General features: G+C 39.3%; 1 protein-coding gene across 2 annotated transcripts in view; it reads right to left on the bottom strand.

Moving 5' to 3' along the window:
* FAM214A (family with sequence similarity 214 member A) overlaps positions 1-20,578 on the bottom strand; it is a 46,937-nt gene that overhangs the window by 2,469 nt on the left and 23,890 nt on the right. For both annotated transcript variants that reach the window (XM_048317979.1, XM_048317978.1), the window contains exons 2-11: positions 14,509-14,693; positions 13,491-13,693; positions 12,916-13,041; positions 10,808-12,653; positions 10,051-10,167; positions 9,024-9,103; positions 8,074-8,182; positions 7,085-7,243; positions 5,187-5,255; positions 4,145-4,344 (exon numbers count right to left, since the gene is read on the bottom strand). In XM_048317979.1, coding sequence (XP_048173936.1) covers positions 4,145-4,344; positions 5,187-5,255; positions 7,085-7,243; positions 8,074-8,182; positions 9,024-9,103; positions 10,051-10,167; positions 10,808-12,653; positions 12,916-13,041; positions 13,491-13,693; positions 14,509-14,693 — 3,094 coding nt within the window. The remainder of the gene's footprint in view (positions 1-4,144; positions 4,345-5,186; positions 5,256-7,084; positions 7,244-8,073; positions 8,183-9,023; positions 9,104-10,050; positions 10,168-10,807; positions 12,654-12,915; positions 13,042-13,490; positions 13,694-14,508; positions 14,694-20,578) is intronic.

The raw sequence follows: 20,578 nt of genomic DNA, 5'->3' as shown, positions 1-20,578 counted from the left end.
CTCATCCCCACAGCCAGACAAAGGAAAACTCTGTTCTCCTAGATACAGCTGTCAAGGACATTAAATGCAGCAGGGTCCAGCAGAATGCTCCTACTGGCTCCCACAGAGATCCCATCCATCACTATTTATTTGCTCGGTGCTGTCAGTGTGAAAGCCCTTTACCTGATAGGCAAAAGGGAGAAGACACTATCTTAAGAGAAGACTGTGGAAGAGAGCACAAGGAAGATTGAAAGAGACAAGGGACAGAGCAAACACCACAAACAGTTAACTCAGAATGTAGCTCGTAACACATTCTAAAAGGAAAAATTTTAACTGAAATGTCTATTGTAGCTAAGTATGATTGAAATTAATTCCTATAGATCTTGTTATCAAAGCACCATAATAAAATAGAACTCAACTTCCATTTTACACATGGATCTTTCAAAAGAATTATTAGCACAGTCTATTTTTAAACTTCTCAAGCTTGCTCTTTTCTATGAGTGATAATCCTGCAAGGCTCCCTTTGCTCAGTAAATAATGGTTCCCTGCAACATGACTTTTCTGAGCATGACATTTCAAAAAGATGGAAGAAGGATAAGTGGGAGACAGCAGCAAAGTTCAAGGGATTCTTCTTATCTCTGCATCCATTACCTATTTTTTTTCTTTTAGACAGGTCTACCCTAGTAATTGGGATTTAGAAGTGTTGCTTTTCATACACACAAATACATTGGAATAATCAAGACAAGAATTCCCTACACCCTTGCAGGGTGGTGATGGAGTGGCCAGCACAGGACTGACTGCAGAGCTGTGGCAGCTCCAGTAGTTTTGTGTAAAGAAATTTAAAAAACCCAACACAACCAAGGTCTCTGACAGACAGTGTCCCAGGAACAGTAACAACAGACAAATACAGGAATGCTTAAACACACAAATATCAGATGCTAGAAAGTCTGGCAGAGGAACTTTACTGAACAAATGACAAATACAAGTACAAAGTCCCTACATGTATTTTATAGGCCATCAAAATTTACAAAGAACAGAGTAATTCACAGAAGCAGGATAGTCTTGAAAACATATGTAGCAAAACGTGTTTTATAAGTGAAAAAGACTGTACAACACAATCTATAAAATCGGTAAGTAAAATCATTGGGACAAGGATAAAAATTTCTAGATAAGAAAAAATGCTGAGAGACCATAAAGATCAAAAGCAGCTAGTAAATCAGTAATAGCAGGTATCTTCAGCTTCCACCAATAAAGGTGTATGTCATACTAGGAAAGTATTTTCCAAAAAGTTTCTCAACACCTTGAGGAATCACTACTTTTAACAACCAGTTTCAAGCTTACCCTCCACCAAGCCCTCAGCAACAACCCCTGTTCTAGCTGTTAAGCAACAACGACGCTCCATGCCATTCCTGGCAATGTGTCAGTAACTAAGGCTGTTGACCAAGCTTTAAAAACTTGAAAAACGCTGAGCTGTGGGCAGGTTAGCTGTTTAATTGCTTTTCACAAGGGTGCCAGAACATGACCTAGAAACCCACAGATGGTCGTCATCCTCACAACACTGGGCAGAAACGAGGCACAAGCAGAGCTGAGCTCTTATGCTCAAGTCGATTTAATTACAAGACAGAAAGTCATTGCTTCACTTGCAACAAAAAAATTATCCCCAAAGCATATTCAGAAAACAACTTAAACTGCAGGTGCAACTCTTGGGGGTTTTTAATAATGAATAAAGCTCTGCTGTCTGTGCAAGCTGTATTTGGGATCTCAATCCTGTAGCTGTGGGTACAAGTACAGTCTAATGGCATATTGAACAGTCCCTCAAACATACAGAACTGCATGCAGAAGCTGCACACACAATAAACCTGACACTTTAAAGACTGTTGTAGAAAATCTGGCCGCCAATGTTAAGCTCCAGACCTATGCAAGCATTTTTGCTGAATTACCACTTGAAAAGGAGCTTTCATAATGCGAGTGCTGACAAGTGTGATTAAGGCCTCGCAAGCAGATGCGACCACAATGCAGCTCACTGGTGGTGACTTCATTTGTTTTTTGAACAAAATTTCAATACGTAAGCTTAAGATGCTTGTGCTCAATAACTACAGCAACTAAAACTGAAAGGCTGTTCTAAGTCAACTTGAGTAACAAACAAAAATAAATCTGAATAGTTAAAACTTCCTAGGTTTGTATAACTTTTCAGTAAAGCAGACTTTAAGAAACTTTGGTGCTTTTAAAAATGAAGTTTTAAAACCGACTTACATGTGAATTAATATACTACGAAGATTTTTTTAAGCCCTCCTAATTAAAATCCATCTTTAGTAAAGAAGGCTGCTAAATGGACAACTGAGTCTTTTGTAAAATCGTAAGTGCTCAGTATAATAAACCACAAGACAGATCAACATAAGCTACTTCAATATTTCAAGGAGTTCTGCCATTCTTACATTATGAGAAGGGACCCAAAGCTTGGGTTCATGACTGAAGAAAAAACTTGTGGCATACTCTGTAGTTATTCACTTTCCAAAGAAAGAAGCTAAGCATCATAATTATGATTTTGGTTTTTCCGATCAGAAATGGATGCATTTCCAATTACTCATCATAAACCCATGAACTCATCCCTACCAGAGGTCTGAAAGCTAAATTGTACAGATATTTCAAAATGAGAAGCATCAGAACTGCAATATTTCTGTCTCTCAGCAGGTATTAGAAATAGGAAGCTCTTAAAAAAGACTTGTAGCTGTAACAGATGAAAGAGCCAAAAGCAGATTTGCCTTCAAATAGAATTCTTGGGTCTGTCAACAAGAAATTTACAAACTACATTAAAGTAGAAACTGAAAGGGGACGACACAAGACCACTACTTTTCATGCAGGTATGCTAGACCCAGCTGGCCACAGACTTTTACCCACCACTGCAGCTGAGGCCTGTCCCCAGTTCCTCTGCACAGTCAGATCAACATTACAACTGAATAGAGCCTTCTACTGGGGCTACACACTTTTTCAGAATTTGCCCCAAAAGAAAAATGCTGGAACATGGTTAGGTTAGACACTGCAAGTTTAGTGTGGCCTGAAAGGATGAATTTCAATTCAGGCTAAATTTCAGAATGAAAACACTGTTCAACAGCCTTATGACACTATTATCACACTCCAGTAAACCAACACACTTTTTTCGACTGTCAACTTTCATTTAATGGGAGAGTCTGGCTTAGAATCACTGTTCTAGACAAGGCTGTGTTTCAAAAGTCTGTTGGATAGAAATCAATGCCACTAAATAGGAAAAATAACATGTACCAGAAATGATTGTACAACAATAGAGAAGTGTAAGGTGTTTGATTTTGTTCTGCTTGCTCACTTCAGAATGTCAGCTGCTGGTGGGTTTCCAAGTGCTGCGGTGAAAGCACTGGCTCTATGTGTACAGGCATGTCTTACTACAAAAACACAGGCAAAGAAGTCTGCAAACTGCAGGAGGACAGAGTATATCCATCATTCCCCTTTGTTTCCAGCTGCAGTCTCCAGAACACCCCAAGAGCAGCAGCACAGTGTCTGGTTTCAGGCAGTGCTTTGTAAATCATTTAAGGAAGATTCAGTGAATATTTTATAAAGTGAAAGACATTATCACCAGTATTGCATCATGAAACAGGTATTTACATTTTTGCCACTAAACACTGTATTTTTAGGAGTAGCTCAGACCGTTACAAGCTGTTCTGGTGAAGAGGCACATGAGAAGCACACCGGGCACCTTCTCTTCCTTGATCCTTAGTTTTGGCTTTTGCCCATATAACATCCACTTTCACTATTTCCTGTAACCTCAAAAAAAGTGCATAGATTCAGCTGGAACAATATCTCTCTCACTAAGAAAAGATTTAAGCTTTGCAATGGTATACGAAATACTTCAGTGCCAAGAGAGAGCTTTATGTTGTATTTTAACTTTGTTTCTCCCAAGGAGAATCCAAATTATTTATTAGCTCTTCCTCCTCTACTGTCTAGCTTCAAGATCAAGTTAACATTCCCTTTTTTTTTATTTTTTCTTTTCATGCGTTCTTATTTCTGTATACAGAAAGGCTGGCTGGGAAAGAAATTATGAGTTAAATTTTGGCAGATACTTTTTTGTGGTTTTGGCTTGGGTTTGTTGGGGGTTTTTTGTTTTATTTTGGTTTTTTAACTTCAAGGAGCTTACCTCAGATGTATGAGGTAGCGTAGTAGCCTTTCTTCAGTCTGGTGACTGTTTTCTTTATTGACAGTTCGCTTGATTTCTCGTCTCACAGGAACAGAAAACGTTCTTTGCCGTAGGAATGTTTGATGATTAGCTGGCATTTCTCTCAAGTCATAGATCACCACAAACATCTTCACCACAGTTTTGTTAGGGTTAAATAAGGTCTGAAAAGACAAACAGTTCAATACAATACTCTTTAGAGATGACAAATTTGAAAAAAAAACCCAACAAACCTAACCCAAACTCGATCCATCAGAATAGTCCTCCATGCACGTTTCTGTGCCATAGAGAAACGTTTATGTAAAAACAGCGGGAAGCTTTTCTGGTTTTCAACACTTCAACTACCAGCAGTTCCCATTTTTAAATATAATGCTAAACACAATCTAATCTGAATGAAACACTAGTATAGGACTACTCTTACTTTGCTAATCAGCATCCCCGTTTTTGTTTATTTTTCCAGTCAGCTTTTTGTCTACACTGTTTTCCAGACACAATACACTCGCAGGAAGCACAGTGGTGGGCTCCGCTTTTAAACCTGAAATTACGAATATGTTATCTTGGACTGGGTTCTTAAAAGAAGGAGTCAGTTTACTGGTTCTTAGCAATGACTGTGATTTACTTCGTGGTTTTATTACACAAGTAAAGGTGGTGTTAAAATATTACAAAAGGTAGATACCATTCATTATTCAATCTTAATCACTTTAGAAGAAATTCAGAATTTAGACTGTGGCCTAATTACTTCCCCATCACTTTTTCAAAGCCACAGTGTCCCCAAGTATTCTGATTCTCCTGTAACTGATTTTAAGACTCCTCAGAGCACAGAAGAGTTCAAAGATTGGGAATCTTCTTTGTCCCATGCACAGACTTCTACTCTGAATTACTACAGTATACCTACAGAGATACACATTTCCACTGCTAGCTTCATGCTCATCTCCAATAACCTCATCTCTGCATGACTTTCTTGATATTAGTGGTTTCAAGGCACCCTTATCTGCTGAGTACGTACCACTTGTATTGTTCCTGAAGGCGGTACCCGATAACCCCTTTTACCAAGGGACTCTAAAGTAATTACACCCTACAAAAACAAAACACATATTTAGGTCACAGAGATAAACAAATCAAAATGTTCTAATCATGTAATTGCATTGATTTGAAACATAATCAGTAATTTACAAAAACTAAAAATAGAAGGCAATGCATTTAAGATGCAGGTAAAAAATCAGCAGTAGGGGCCTTACAGATAGTTTGGCAGACCATTAAAAGCTGTGCAATAAGAGGTACATTCTCCTCTTGAAACAAGATTCAAGTTTCCACATCTTCTCCACATCAGGGAGCTAGGACAAAACAGAGCTTTCTTTCAAAGCAGCTGGGAGGTTAAAATGAAACATTTGTCTCCTCCTTTCCATTTCTATATCATCTACAGTTGCACCAATAATACTCCAAATCTCACAGAACTCACTTTTGCTTTTCAAAGGCAGCAGATGCACTTAATCTTCCACTCTAATCCAAACTTTGGGAAGGATGACATCTGCTTTGGTACCAGCTGTGATCTGCAGAGCACCCCTGAGTGCCCCACAGGACGCTGCCGAGGCCACGCTCAGGGCACTGCCACACCTCTGGTCACCCTGCAGGGCACCACTGCTGCACCCCACTGCACTGGACTCAAAAAACCCAAACCAAACAACCAAAAAAAGACCCCAAAGCAGAGAAACTAGCTATACAAACAGAAACAATGTTTCTGATGATGGAGGCACTACACAAATGCTGTATTAATCCTGGGAGACTCAGCCATAATAGCATATTTAGAGCATGTGGAAAAGCCTGAAACAATGAAACCCAGCTAGGAAAATAAGCAATGCTACTTTAACCGTTTGAGGAGCATGAGAATCCCTTCACCTCCTAGAAAATTAAGTGAAATAATCTAGAAAGATGAAAGCAAAAGAAGAGATACTTTTTGCAGCAGTTAAGACATATACAAGTTTAAACTCAAAGCCATTACTTAAACTCTAAGCAGTTTCCTTTTCTGAATACTTTCCAAAACAGAAGGTCAGAAATATGGTAACTGCTATGAATTTAAAATCTAAATGTTGGGATACTCAGATGTTCATTGCTTGACTTACATGTTTAAACAACCTCTTTACCGTATATTAGACAGACGTACACATACAAAAACCTCTAAAAATTGGAGCTGCCACCTATGTAAAATTGAGGTTCTTTAACAGGCATTCAGAATAAATCCAGCCTCTGATTCACTGCCAGCATATAAGACACCATTTGCTTTTTACAGAGGAGCACTTTTAGACGTGCAACACCCGTGCTGTCACTGTAGAAAGGTGGAACAGAATTAGCACCCAGAGACGGAGAACACAAACACTGTGTGGCTGCAAACATCAGCAAAGCATGCAGCCTGTGAGAGTGCCGTGTGCCACGACAGCCCCAACAATATCTGCTTTAAAAGAAAGGGCTGAATAACTTCCAAGTCTAAGGTCTCCATCAGCAATTGCCCCTTGGCCTGCACCTAAGCCACTCTGCAGAGTGGTTAGTTGCCCAGAGCAGCTGCTTGTTGGGACAACAAAACATATCCTGTTAAGTCCAGCTATTGCCTCACTGCTATTTTAAGGTAGATGGATAAAAAGAGATGTTGGGGGTTGATCACTGCAGTGTGAGGGGAGACAAATACATTCAATATCCCAAGATGAGAACAGCTGAATGGTGGGGCAGAGAAGCGGAAGGAAAAGCACTAGTTAGGGAAAGGAAGGGGGAGAGGACAACTCTGTCATAGGCAGTTGAAAATAAGCCAGATCCCTGCAAATCTTCACCTTCTGAACCCTCTACTCACCAAGCTCTTGCTCTTCGCCTCCATGTACCAGAATTTATTTAAAATAAATCCAACCACACACTTACCATGTAAGGAGAGGGCGCATTGTCATCTGAAACGCTGTAGAACGACACTTCAACTGGCAGAGTCATGTGCGTGGGACAAAAGACTCCACTGGCTCCCACCTCTGCTGTGAAACCCTCCACAACACCGAGCGGGTCCAAGCGGAAATTCAGGACAGACTCCTGGAAAACAAGGCACATACAGCTCAGCTTGGGAACACCTCAAATAAAACAGAGTATAACTGATCAGGAAACAAGTCTATATAAAACTTTGTGTCTTTCATAAGGTGACCTGCCAAAAATCAAAAATCACTAAGGCAAAAATGATGAACGTTCAGTAAGATGACAGTGGTTTAAGAGAAAGCGTCCAAATCCTGTCTTCGTCCTGCTGAAACTGTGCAAAAGCCCACGGAGAACTTTACTGCAGCAGGATCTATGCATGATTTGCAGCATATACTATCTGAAAAACATAATAACCTAGAATCTGTAACCTTCCCCAACGAATTCAGCTGCATATTTCACAAGACAGTACAATACAACCCGTTAATGCACTGGCTGTTAGTTGCTGTTACTGGATATGCTACATGAAGTGAAGAGCTGGAGCCTACCCTTCAAACATGTTCTGTTTAATACACTGATTTAATTCCGCTTTTGTGACATATTAAGTAGACTTTAAGAGTGAAAATGTAAATCCTTTTTTCTAGGTAAGGACATTATAAACATGAACAATTACAGGTTATTAAATCTCACTTAAGGCAAGAGAACATCTTCTAACTTGACCATAGTGGGAAACAAAAGCTTAAGCAACTCATTGTATTTGATTCTCTGAGACAGAAGATGTCTGGGGCATGAAATAAGTGCCTTTACAGCTGGAAATGAAAACAAATTTTATCCAATTTAGTTAGGAACTTTTACATTTTAATAAGGCTGGAATTGTTCACAGTAATATACTTCTAAAAGCAGTACAGAAGAGTATTAAAAATACCACAAGAATTCTAGAGAATATGCAATACCTCAAAGTTTCCCAGAAGGCTAAGACTTGTTACTGGTGGAGCACTGGAACTTAGAAATGGTTTCCCATGGCTGTCTGGATCACTGTCTCTGTTTATACATTGTTGTGGGCTATTAAAAAAAAACAGAATAAATATAAAGAATAAACACATTTGCTTTTGTCTTCTGGGTATAAACAGCTCTAGAGAGAATAATTTATTTACTGTACTACAAAATGTTGTCCTAAAGAAGTAACAGTTGAACATTGCCTATTAATACTTTAGCAAAGTAGCAAATTTAATAATAATAATAATAATAATAATAATATTAGCAGCAAAGCATTTTCTAGTTAACTGAAAAATATTTTCACCAGTTTTACATTACAAGGGATAAAGACAATAGAAATTTTGTTCTTTAACTCCATTAGCAGGAATCAAAAGATCAGATTATTTACTCTTGTATGTAGGTACTTTTGTCTCATATTCTGAAGCATATCTCATATTCCTGACATCAAACTACCATACCAAAAGCTGTTTATGTTACATGTATTAATGTACAAAAGGTCAGGATTGGCCCTTTTTAAAAGTCTGATTCTCTGAACAAGTTAAGACATTAAAATGCTTAACTTGTTCAACACTAAGGACAAAATACAGCACAAAATTAACATTGATTTGAAGAAGAATCAGTGATTACTAGCTTTTCTGTCTGAAAACTCAAGTGTATCTGACAGCATATCTACCCCTGCTGGGGACAGAACTCATTCTGCCAGCAGCTCTCATTCCATGGCTATGTCCCAGAGCTGTGCTAACCTGGAAACTCCCAGGGCACCTCAGCTGCTGAGCCTTGTTTTAAAATAAGGATTCTTTTGAAAGCATTTTTTGTCTTTGCTAACAAGCTTTGTTTTTGCATATAAATATATATATACATTATGCCTCCCTCAAAATTCTCCATGTTTCTGGTAAATAAAACATACCTTCTTGCAGACAGACATTTCAGCTGCAGCAATGATGAATCCAGATCAAAGCACCCAGACTGTGTTTTCCTTTGAGGAACCTCAACAAGGAAAGAAGATGCTAATTTGAAAACTGAGCTGCTACCACAGACAATTTTGCCAAGTAAGCACATTTTGCCAAGAATTTTCATGACATTACAAAATTATAAAAACAGAGCATAGAGAGTAATTCTTATACATTTTAAACATAGTGAAGAAAGTTCTAGGACTATTAATGACGAGACTGTAAATTCTGATTAGCAGGAAGTATTTCAGTAAAGACATTCAGGAAGCTGATGTCTCTTTGGAACAGTACAGAATAAACAGGCTGTAACAATTTCCATCAAATTTCCCTGAAAATATGACAGCATTTACAAACAATGAAGAATAAAGCATATCACATGTTGATTACAGGACATCACTACTTCAGTAGTTTTAATAGGGACTGCCTCCTTTTTTAAAACTCCTAACAACCAACCAAGAACTGTAACACTTCCCCAATGTCTGCCTTATCACAGCAGCTTTGTTTCACTAAATCATTCCATGACATCTCTGGTTACTGAAGAATGTACTGTACAAACTGGTCACAGAAACAAAAGCTTTGGAATAATAGGCAATCAGGTATTAAAAACTAACACAAAACCTCTCAAATGACAAAATGTTAATTTACACTTAAAGCACTGATCTTCAAAATGCTTTCTTTTGTGCTCTAAAATGGCACCAAAGCATTGTTTCTATTGATTTTTCTAATGCCACCTTTTGTTAATCTTGATATTATCTCAACAACTATGTATGTCTTTAATATTTTCTTTTCCAAAACTACTGTTTGGCTTCATTTACAGGTTAACTCTCATTTAAGCATTAATTTCCACTCACAAGAGTATTCACTGTGACACAAAGTAAATACACTCACTTCACCTAGGTATTTTGTCAAATTTTATACCATGCACAGACATTAGAAGAACAAATACTCCCTTTCTCAGTTAAAAGAATTTCAAAAATAACTTACAGGACTTGAAAGCAGAGGCAGTCCAGTTCTGGGATGAAAAGCCTTGGTTGAAGTTCCATCCAGGGATCGAAAGTTGTGTTTCCGCCATGTGTTTGTGTGTTTTAGAGACGGTGCTTTCTGCCAGCAGAACAAATTCACTCAGGTTATCAATGGGATATTTCAGTGACCTATCATGATAACACTCACTTGCTGTAAGGGACAAGACTCCTGACCCAGGTGGATCTCCATCACACTAGCGTGGGATGAAACACTCAGTATAAATTCCCCTTGATCTATAATTACACAGACTGCTCCCAAAAGACCACAGAGCATACTCAGACAGGTATCCTTCTGCAAACCAGGCTGCCTCACTGCCTATGGAAACAGTCACAGCTCTGGCCCCGGCAGTGGAACAGGACAGCGTTCTTCTCCGTGGTAAACTGACGAAGTTTAGGGGAGGCACCACCAGCCAAGTTACCCGATCACACAGAATCATTTGACATGTCACCTTGTCAGCTAGACCATGGCACTAAGTTGTTTCTTGAACACCTCCAGGGTTGGTGACACCAGCACCTGGGCAGTCCATTCCCATGCTTAACCCTCTCCATGAAGAAATCCTTCCTGAGTTACTTCAGACCAAGATTACAATGGTAACACGCTGCTTCCTACAAGGTCAAGCTTAAACTCCTCTTCATGCTGGTCCTTAGCAGATAGAGGGTACAAGCTATCTGACAAAGGGCAGCTGTAGGAATTATAGTCTGTTCCCATATGTATTTACCTGTACATCTGGGTTCTTCTGCCTCTCACACTTAACTACATTGTCTTCAGCAGGTTTCTTCTGAGAAGTGCTTTGAAAATCCAGGCTTGTTGGGTCTTCATTCTCATCATGTGCAGTTTTTGTTTTATCTTGTTTGGTTTTGTTTTTGAAACTGTCATGGTCTTTATTTAAATAATTTTCAATACTAACAAGCTGAGTATTTTGCTCATAAATATTTGGTTTTTTGGAGTCTTTATCTAAACGCTTGAGCTCATTTTTGTGCAAAGAGTCAGATACTGGCATCACGGTTGCTTTTTTTGTACCTTCAAGTATTCTGCATTTTTCTATCTGTAAATTATTAAAACTGTCTGTGCCGTTGTTCTCACTAACAACTGTTCTTTCTTTAAGTTTATTTGTGCAAATCTGTTCATCAATGCTGCTGGAATTTGAACCCTGTTTAATTCTGTTGGTTATCTGGTCTTTCTGTGCACAACCAGAATGTATTTCAAATTTATCTGGAACTTCAGATTTATTTCCTTTAATACATGATGATGATGTGTGAATGTTATTAAATGCATGAGAAGTTTTATTTGAAGTCTGATGAAATGCATTTTGGACAGCTTCACTGGGTTTTGCTAAAACCAATTTTCTTCTTGCTTGGACTTTCAGAGACGTCTTCAATTCTCCATCAAACCTAGAAGGACTGATAGGAGTATCAGGTGTCTTTGTCCCTGATTTACTGCTGTCTTCTAACAGAGAAAAACTGGATTTAGCAAAAGAAACAGAAGACGGTTCCTTGCCTTTCTTCAGCAAATTTTCATCTTCATATGTACTTCGGAAAATTTTTGAAGTGACTGGACTAGCCTCATGCACCTTGAATGGACGTCCAGCAACATGGGAAGTGGCTGGATCACAATGAATCAAGTGTTGGGCAATCCTTGCTATCACCTCCTGCCGCTCCTGGAGCAGGGAATCGATCAGGGGGTTACTCTCTCCTGCCGACTGACGGCCACAGTGGCTCCCTGGAACACGGGCGTCGAGCAGGGTGACCTCTGGCACTGCTCTCGTTTTGCCTTCCCCACTATCCTCCTGTATTGCATTGTCTGAGCTGGCAACAGAAACAGGGGTGCTTTCCTTGCTTTTCCTTGGCAAGTTCTCGTCTTCGAAAGTACTCCGGAAAGCTTTTGGTGTAGCCGAGATGTTTTCATGTGTGTTGAACGGACGCCCAGCAACAACTGGTGAAGTAGCTGGATCACAGTGAATCAAGTGCTGAGCAATCCTAGCAATGACTTCTTGTCGCTCTTGAAGTAAAGAGCCTATCAAAGGATTGGTTTCTGTGGGCTGATGAGAGCAATGACTATTTGAAACACGGGAATCAACTAGAGAACAGGATTTAAAAGTCCTGACCGGTGTTTCATGAGGTTGTGTCTTATTGTCTGCTGTAGCATTATAGCACTGAACTTTAGACTGCGATGCCCCAAAGTCAGATCCAAGTCCGATAGATGGATAAAGTTTTAAATTTCTGAAAGATGTAGTAAATTCAGGCAACTTTTTTCCATTAAGTAGGCCTTCAGGTGTCATTGTCCATGTCTGTTTCCCACGAAAACGCTGTGGACTGGGAGTACTGCATTGCTGAGCAGCACTGGGATCGCCGTGCTGATGGAACTTACGCTCTTGCATTCGCTTTTCGTAAAAGCTAAGGTTGGTGTGAATACTACAGGTCAAAACTGGGTAGTTGGATTGCCTGGGCAAGGACTGGACGCTGACTCTCAAGGCCACATTGTGAGAAACATTAGGAACAGGAAAGACATGCTCAGTGGGTGTCTGGGAGAACGTCCACGGCAAGTCCACATCTGCAGCGCTCACCCTGAAACAATACCGAAGGGCATTTACAACAATAGCTAAATGAAGAGTTTTTAATTATCTACTTCATAACAAAGGTCTAAGAAAAAGCACTAAAAACATCAGCAACTGCTGTACTTTGCATAGTACACAAATCCTATAGAACTGCCAAAGTACCAGGCCAACAATTCTAAAATCAAGCAGGAGGACAGGAGAGAAGAATGATTTTAAGACAAGCTGCAGCAATCTGCAAACAGCAAACGAGTTTTTTTCCATTCCAGGCGTACCTGTAGAGGATGTTTCGGGGAACAGCACCGTGTGAAACGCTCAGCCACGCGCTCAGCTGAGAGAAGAAGACAAAGGACCGGACAGCCAATAAAAGGGTCTTCTCTTCAATAAATCGATCTCCACTCCTAAGACATTTAAAGACAAACACATAAGTGTTGGTAAGAATATTCAGAGACTTTTTAGAACTAGAATATTGTCAGATCTTTGGTCAGAATAATAAAATATAGCTTAATCAAGCAAAACAAAACCTCCTCACACATTTTTGAAGATCCCAGAGCCTCGTTTGTTTTTATACACATTAAAATTGACAAAACTTGACGTAACAAATGTTAAACGTATTTAAAGGACCATTTGCAGCCAGGATCATTTTCATATTCTGCACTGCACAATGTGTACTGCAGAAATTTTGAGTATAAGAAGACTAAAATTGAGATGCTTCGATTTCACTAGCAAACAGTGGTTTGCTTAGATCAGTCCTCATGGCAAAGAGCCAGTTCAAAAACACTGATTACTTTAAGGACTTTAATATGACAAGATTCTTGCAATTACCAGCTAATCTTCATATCTAACTTACTGTCGAGGAACTGGCTCCAAAATCCACCTTTCTAACAGCAATGCATCTTGTTTGATTGCAGGATCATTTAAATCATTCCCCTCGGTGGTGGGCCCTTCATCACTATAGCAACAGTCTGGAAGTAGCATCACTTCTACCATGATTGGAATATTGTTCTTCCACAGAAGCATAACCTCAGATCTGGTTCGCCTGGCCTGACGACACTGAGGGAAAGGAAAATGTCAACATACACAAGCCATAAAAATACTAGCCAGATTTAAATCTAATTTAAAAGCACATTCCAAAGTACTAGAGAAGGATAAGGGTCAAATTCTGTTTGGTTTCACCAAATCAGAAATAAGATTCCAAAGCTATTAAATGAAAAAATAATTAACAAATCCTTTACAGTTGCCATTTGAGCAAATTTCTTTAGAAAATTAAAAAAAGCTTATAAAAATACATATCCCCAACCACTGCACTTTGCTACCTTGCAGTTATCGCTCCACAAGGCACCCTCTTGGATAGACCAACTCAGCAGTATCTTTATAAATTCTGTGTCTTGAAGCAGGCTAACTTTCTGCATGAATATAACATAAATTCCCACAATACTTAGGAACTTCAACTTTACTCCCAAACAGACTGGCTAGATTTGATGTGCTTGTGTTTTTTTGATCACTAACTTTTCAAGAACACCTGGAAAAGCAAAAAGTTAGGCAAGTCAGCCTGCATTTTCTCAAAAGAAACCCTAGACCAAGAATGCTAAGTATAGTGCTCGTCATTTACATAATAAAGATTCAAATAGGCACTGCATTCAGGTAGTCGTGCAGAACTTCACGTTCAAGGATAAAAGGCTTAATGATCTCTCATTTTAAGGACAGATCTATTATTAGTAGGATACTGAATTACATACTCATTTAAATGAAGGACTGACAGAGAGCCATTGTTACTCATGCTTAACTGTGAATCCACTGTGGGTTCTTGGCTGACTTTAACCACAGTAGAAAGGATTTGGGACATGAAATGGGAACCACGGCCATACCTGAGCCAGTTTGTCGCTGCATTCATGCTTAGTTGTTGGTGGCTGACTTGACTGTGCTGGTGGGCAGTGGAAGCCCTCTGTCCTGCCCTTGATCGAGTACTCTGGTGTCCGGCCCTCAGTGATCAGCAAGGCCAAGGAAACCAGGAACTCCTCAGCTTCATACTCAAAGTATTCATCCAAAGTATCTGTCATTTCAAAAAGACAAAAATTAATGACATTTACTGTATAACAACTGTTGGCTGACCCTGCAGTTTGTTTCAATTACATTTGAAATGAGAGTGGGCTATGGGAAATGGATCTTCGTGTCAGACTGGCTGCACTCCCCATAAAGCCCACCACTCCCCACTGTAGCACCACAAAACAACTTTCCTCATCTCATAATGTTGTCACTACAAACAGACAAAGAACTTTGTTTTTCTACAGCTTTTCTAGAAGACAAAAGCTTTCCTGGGCTCTTGTGGGAGAAGTCTGATGACAGTATGACTTGGCACTGTTATTATCATCTGACAGATGGAATAAGAAGCCACAATATATCATAAAATAGTTTAAAAATTGAAGAAGAAGGAAAAAAAGGAATATTTACTTCCATTACAGAAAAAGTGGGACACAATGTTCTTTAAGATTTTTATTGCAAGTCCCTCCTGCTGAGAGCAAGGCTTACTTCAGAGGTCCATTTTTAGTTACCATTAACACATAGGAAATGTCCCGAAGAAACATACAGAGTATTCATTGTTTTGTACCACGGTCAGTCTAAACTTGTGCAAAGAATGAAAACTCAACAAGTCTCTGCAGACAAAGCAGCAGCTGGCACTGCTCTTCATGAAGAGCCCTGGCACACTCAGTTCCTGCAGAGCTAAGATGCACCATTTTATGGTGTTTTACAGAGCACCCTTCTCCTCCTCCTCCCTCATCACGAGGATGTCACCCATCATTCAAACAGATTTAAGTACAACCAGATCATGTCGTTCTCCTCTCTGCTTCAAAACACTTCAAGTTTCAAAATTATTTAATTACTGAAGAGGTTACAGAAAACTCTCGTTTCCATGAAAGAGAAAATACATTCACTTCAAAGTCTATTTTAAGAGCAGCAAAAAAAAGCGGGTGGAGGCAGGGCTGCCAGCAGTTCTTTACCTTTATTTTCAAGCTTTAGGGGAACAAAAGCACATGACATCCTCACAATTTTATCTTACATGTCCTATGTCATCCATCAAAACAAAACTGCCACAGGGACAGAGTTAATTTCTATGCATGTTTCAATTATCATGCATAAAATACCCTTCAGAAGTCTTTTTTGTCTTGGTCCCCTAATAGCAGAGCATTTGGCAAACATTGCAAGGCAGACTTGAGAGATGCATACAAGAATGGATGCGTGAAACAAAAGCTCCAATTAAATGTGCAATTATCTGCATATGCAAATCATCAAGTGTGTAAAACTAGCTTTTGCATGTACATATTTGCCTAGCCCAGGCTTGTACACCACCGACCCCAGGGCTTACAGCCTATTTGAAGGGATCTACACAAGGTAAATAACAGAAGTCAGCCCACTGCTGAAGAAGAGCCAGAGGACAGATGAATTACCCTGGAGGACCCCATATGGCATGTGAACAACACATTAATTCATCTGGCATATGTTAAAATGGTCATTCACCTGACGGATGGCAAAAAATATCTAATAAAGGGTGAATGAAAGATTAAAGGAATGGTAAATAACAGAGAGGACAAGACTCTTAGGTAGTGATATGAGTCACCTACAAAATTAGGCACCTGCAATTTTTTTTTCAGCTGGAAGTCTGGTGAACAAAAGGCAAGTCATACTTGGGAACAGGAAAATGGAATTTGGGAAGACTCTGAAAAGGATTTGGATATACAACAGACAAAAAAAAAAAAAAAAATTGCAGCATTATCTTGCTGCTAAGCTCATCTTTGTATGTCCAAAGGCCATGGTAATTTCAAGAAAGCCCCAGCAGGAAGGATCACTAGTGGAGTATTTTGTCTACTCTGACAGAGAAGTTCAAAAATCTCGAAAGTGTTCAACAGGAGTGAAATTAATTTAAACTAGAATTGTCTCATGCTTAGCAGACTAAACAAAGCTATTTCATCCCTATGAACATGCACGAGAACAACTCTTTTTAGTTAAAATACATAAAAACATGTATGATTTTTAAGAAAAACTGTAAAGAGTGTGATCAAGATCAGCATGTGCACAGTAAAATGTGATACCTGAAAATTTACACTAGAGAATTTTAAGTGGCAAGTAACAGTAAAAGAGACATGCCCTTCAATTATCATTAGCAGCTTACCATATGAAGCAGTAGACTTTCTACTATTTAGCTCTCTTTTTAAGAAGATAATCCATATGTTCTCAAAATCTTTTGGACTTGACACAAATTAATGGACAAATCCTATGGTCTGAGTGCTTCTGCTGAGCTAGATTTAGGGAAAATCCCACCCCTTTTTTTGTGTTAAAAAGCCTCTGATACCAAAGCTTGTATTGCATACTTATAGTGCTCAGTGCCTTCAGAGACATATTACAGGGTACTACAACAAGACATAGACAGTTTAAAATATTCAAATGCAAGATCCAGTGAATAGTAAATAAGCAAGATAAATAAGCAATAAATCCAGGTGCATATTCTGAAGTAATCATCGCTCAAGATTCAGATTACATACATGATGTTATTTTACATAAACAGATAAAGCTCATTTCCAAGTTCAATTTACAAATATTGCTCCTGTTCCTGTATCAGACCTATTATTTCAGAAGCAACCAGTTTCTTGCCTTAAGAATGGAAGACCCAACTAGCTTAAGAGACGTATTTATATACTTATATTGGCCGCAGTTACAAAAACACCATGTTGTTTCAAAATAAAAATGGCATCATTAAAAAGCCTGTGCTGAACTAGGAAATGCTACAGCATTATAAAGACAGAGCCAGCACTTTAAAATTATGTCAGCAATGTAACAAACCAGTTATTTGATCTAGACTTTAAAAAAAAATGTAAAGCACAAACAGCAACAGATAACGAGAAATATATTTTTTCCTACAAAGTTCATGTGGCATAGTATCTTTTTATAGCTCCACTAGATTTATATATCATTTAGCAACTTCTAAGAGTTTTCATAAAGAAAAAAACCCTATAACCGTTGAGAAGCCTGGTAATTGTTCCCATACAACAGACACAGATGATGCAAGTTGATGCAATTGAGGACAAGGGTAGAATGACATTTATAGAAACAGCAAACTCAGTGTTTAGTTAAAAAAAGTCCTACTCTGTGTGTGCTGCAACTGTTTGGTTTTGTGTATGAATCAGCCCTAGGACACATCATATATTGTGTACAGAATAACCTCAGTCCTATAACCTGACTATACAAATATGATTTTACTGTTCTGCTTCATCTCTAGCAATGCAACATGCAAGTATATAGCATAAAATAGGCATCCCTGCAGTGTCTGGGGTTTATTCCCCTTAAAATAGCAAAGAAATCAAGTTAGCTGACACAAGTAAATAGGAATTAAAGTAATAAGGCACTACAGCCCTCTAACCAATACATTGAAACAAAAGGTTATTGACCAGGTGGTCACAAGAGACAGCAGCAGGTGTCAGACCACTCTAGGAGGAAAAAAGAGAAATTTAAATTTAGACTGAAGCTACTGTGCATAGAGCAAAGCAGACAGTACTGCAGAACTGACACCTGAAGGCACATCATTTTGTTTTCCTTTGCCTCCTGCACATACCAACCTCAACAAAGACTGATTTTCTACACCTTCTGGACAAACAGAAAAGCCCATTTAACCAGAAATGTCAAGGAGTCTTCACATCCTTGTCCTCCTACCTCCACTACACACAGGTGCACGAGCACTGGAATACAGAATAAGAACTCACAATCTTCTCCAAAAAATGAAATTGGTTCACATCCTGAAACATCAATTAAGGTTAGTCCTGTGGTAGTAGGGATTCAGAAATCCACTTAACTGGAACCCAAGGACTCTCCCAAAACTTCAGTTAATCAAGTTATGCCCAGCTGACTCCTTTCCCAACTAGGTCACGCTGGTGCAGACCAACTCCCTTCCTTTTCCTATCACAGCATTTTCTGTAGTAATTACAGAAAGTGTTTTCCTGAAAGACATGTTTTAGAAAAGCATTTAATCAGTTTTCTAGGCCTAGGCCAGGAAACAGAGACACTGGGTATCATGTAACCCATTGTGTTCCAGGTGGCACCAGAAGGGCAGCACATCTGGAAGCTGCTGCCCTGTCCTGCCTGGGCACAGCAAGGCAATAAATGGCCCCAGCAGAGCCTCTCCTGCCCTGTGCTACCCCCTCCCATCATGACCAAGCCGTGATATGACCACAATCTCTCTTAGTCCATGCTTATTTTATTGTCTTAGCACCTCTCATACTGCACTGCTCACCACAACTGCCTACCAAGCTTGTCCTCTTCTCAGAAAAAGAGCTCATTTTTGCAAAGAGACTTCAAAGAAAGATAATTTAGTTCAACTGGAGTATCCTTTAATCCTGACCTTCACTGATTGAGAGCTACTTCCTTCAAGAGTCCATGAAACAACTAATAATTGCCTTTGAATATGCTCTGTAACAGTGCAGACCGCTCCTGGAAAATCTTTAGGCACCCACAATGGATTTTGAAGGCCACTGATTTAAAGTAATCACATTCCTATTTCACTTCTTAGAAAGGTGAAACCCAGTAAGCAAAACACTCAACAAAATATGGAATGCATGGTGTAGGCTGTTGAGATTCCCAGCTGATGCAAGCTCTGCTCCTGCCCTACCCAGGCTGTCCAGTGGGCACCGTGGCATGGTCGCCCACACCTGCTCTCTCCTTCCTTTTTCAAAGACTAAAAGCATGGCTTAAGCACTTGGATCTTACTTTTTGTACTTTCAGTACAGGCAGTCCCTCAGGAGACACTTTGGTCCAAGGGTCCCATGGCAGGAGAGTCAGGTACACTGGAGATAAAGTGGCTGCACTGTCAGCACTCAGAACCCAGCACCTCCCAGCAAGGGCATTGCTCTGCATTGAAAAAATTACAGCAAAAGCTCTTCTCCCAAAACAATCAACTCTGGTAAGTTTTATTATCTCACTATTCCAAGAAATAGGTGAAAGGTACTTCCACATTTTAAGAGTAAGGCAGGGATTCAAGAAACTACTGTAAAGGAAATGAAACACAATGTAAACGTTTGACTAACAGCTTCTCTTCTGGAATTAGAAACACCTACGGATGCTTTGGTTAACTAATTCCACATTGTGCTTCACTTCAAATGAAAGTTGCCCTTGAATCCCCCAAATCCAAGATTCTCTAAATGAGCGGTCATGTTGTGTCTGCATATTACAAATCCATCATTATATCTGAAGTCACACGCTTCAAAAGCTTTGCAATAATAAGAGTTTAGGTATAATTTAAGCTATCAAGAGGTAAAGTCATTAGATGGACTACTTGTTTCAAGAAACAAGCTATTAGTTACTTAAACTCAAGCAAATGCAATGAATTGGTTACTCACCTTGATTTAGGAATAATCCTATACAGACTGACACACACTGACAACTGTCTTACGTTCTTATGGCTCAAGATCTTTGAGCTCAGGGACAGTCATTGTGAAAACATGAGGAGAGCAGCACAGTAATTCATTTTATTGTTACTATCTGCTTACTTTTTCCAGGGTACCGAACTGAACCACTACCTGGGTATCAAAGCAGTTCAGCTGTAGGCAGAAAATGGCAGCATAGGAATTTATACTGGAACTGATGCATACCTGCTTGTCAAATGAAATAACAGTATAAGCTATAAAAAAACCTCTGATCCTACTTAGTTTCACATAAAACAGGAAGAAATTCACCTGCTTCTGTGTTGTTATGCCAGTTCATAAGCAGAAAAACAAACCAAAGCACACTACCTTGTAAGCAAGGGGGGATTTTAAAAGCCCAAGACAGAGCTATGTGGAGTTGATGAAGTTATTCCAGAGCTGCAGAGCAATAAAAATCAATCAGTGCCATGAGCTCCACTGCAGAGTGCAGTGCCGCAGTAATTCCCTGGCTACGTGTGTATCACTGCTCATC

Source organism: Corvus hawaiiensis, chromosome 13 (assembly GCF_020740725.1).
Source record: "Corvus hawaiiensis isolate bCorHaw1 chromosome 13, bCorHaw1.pri.cur, whole genome shotgun sequence".
Taxonomy (NCBI): Eukaryota; Metazoa; Chordata; class Aves; order Passeriformes; family Corvidae; genus Corvus; species Corvus hawaiiensis.
Note: the sequence above shows the minus strand (reverse complement) of the source record. Positions and strands in the feature narration are given on the sequence as shown.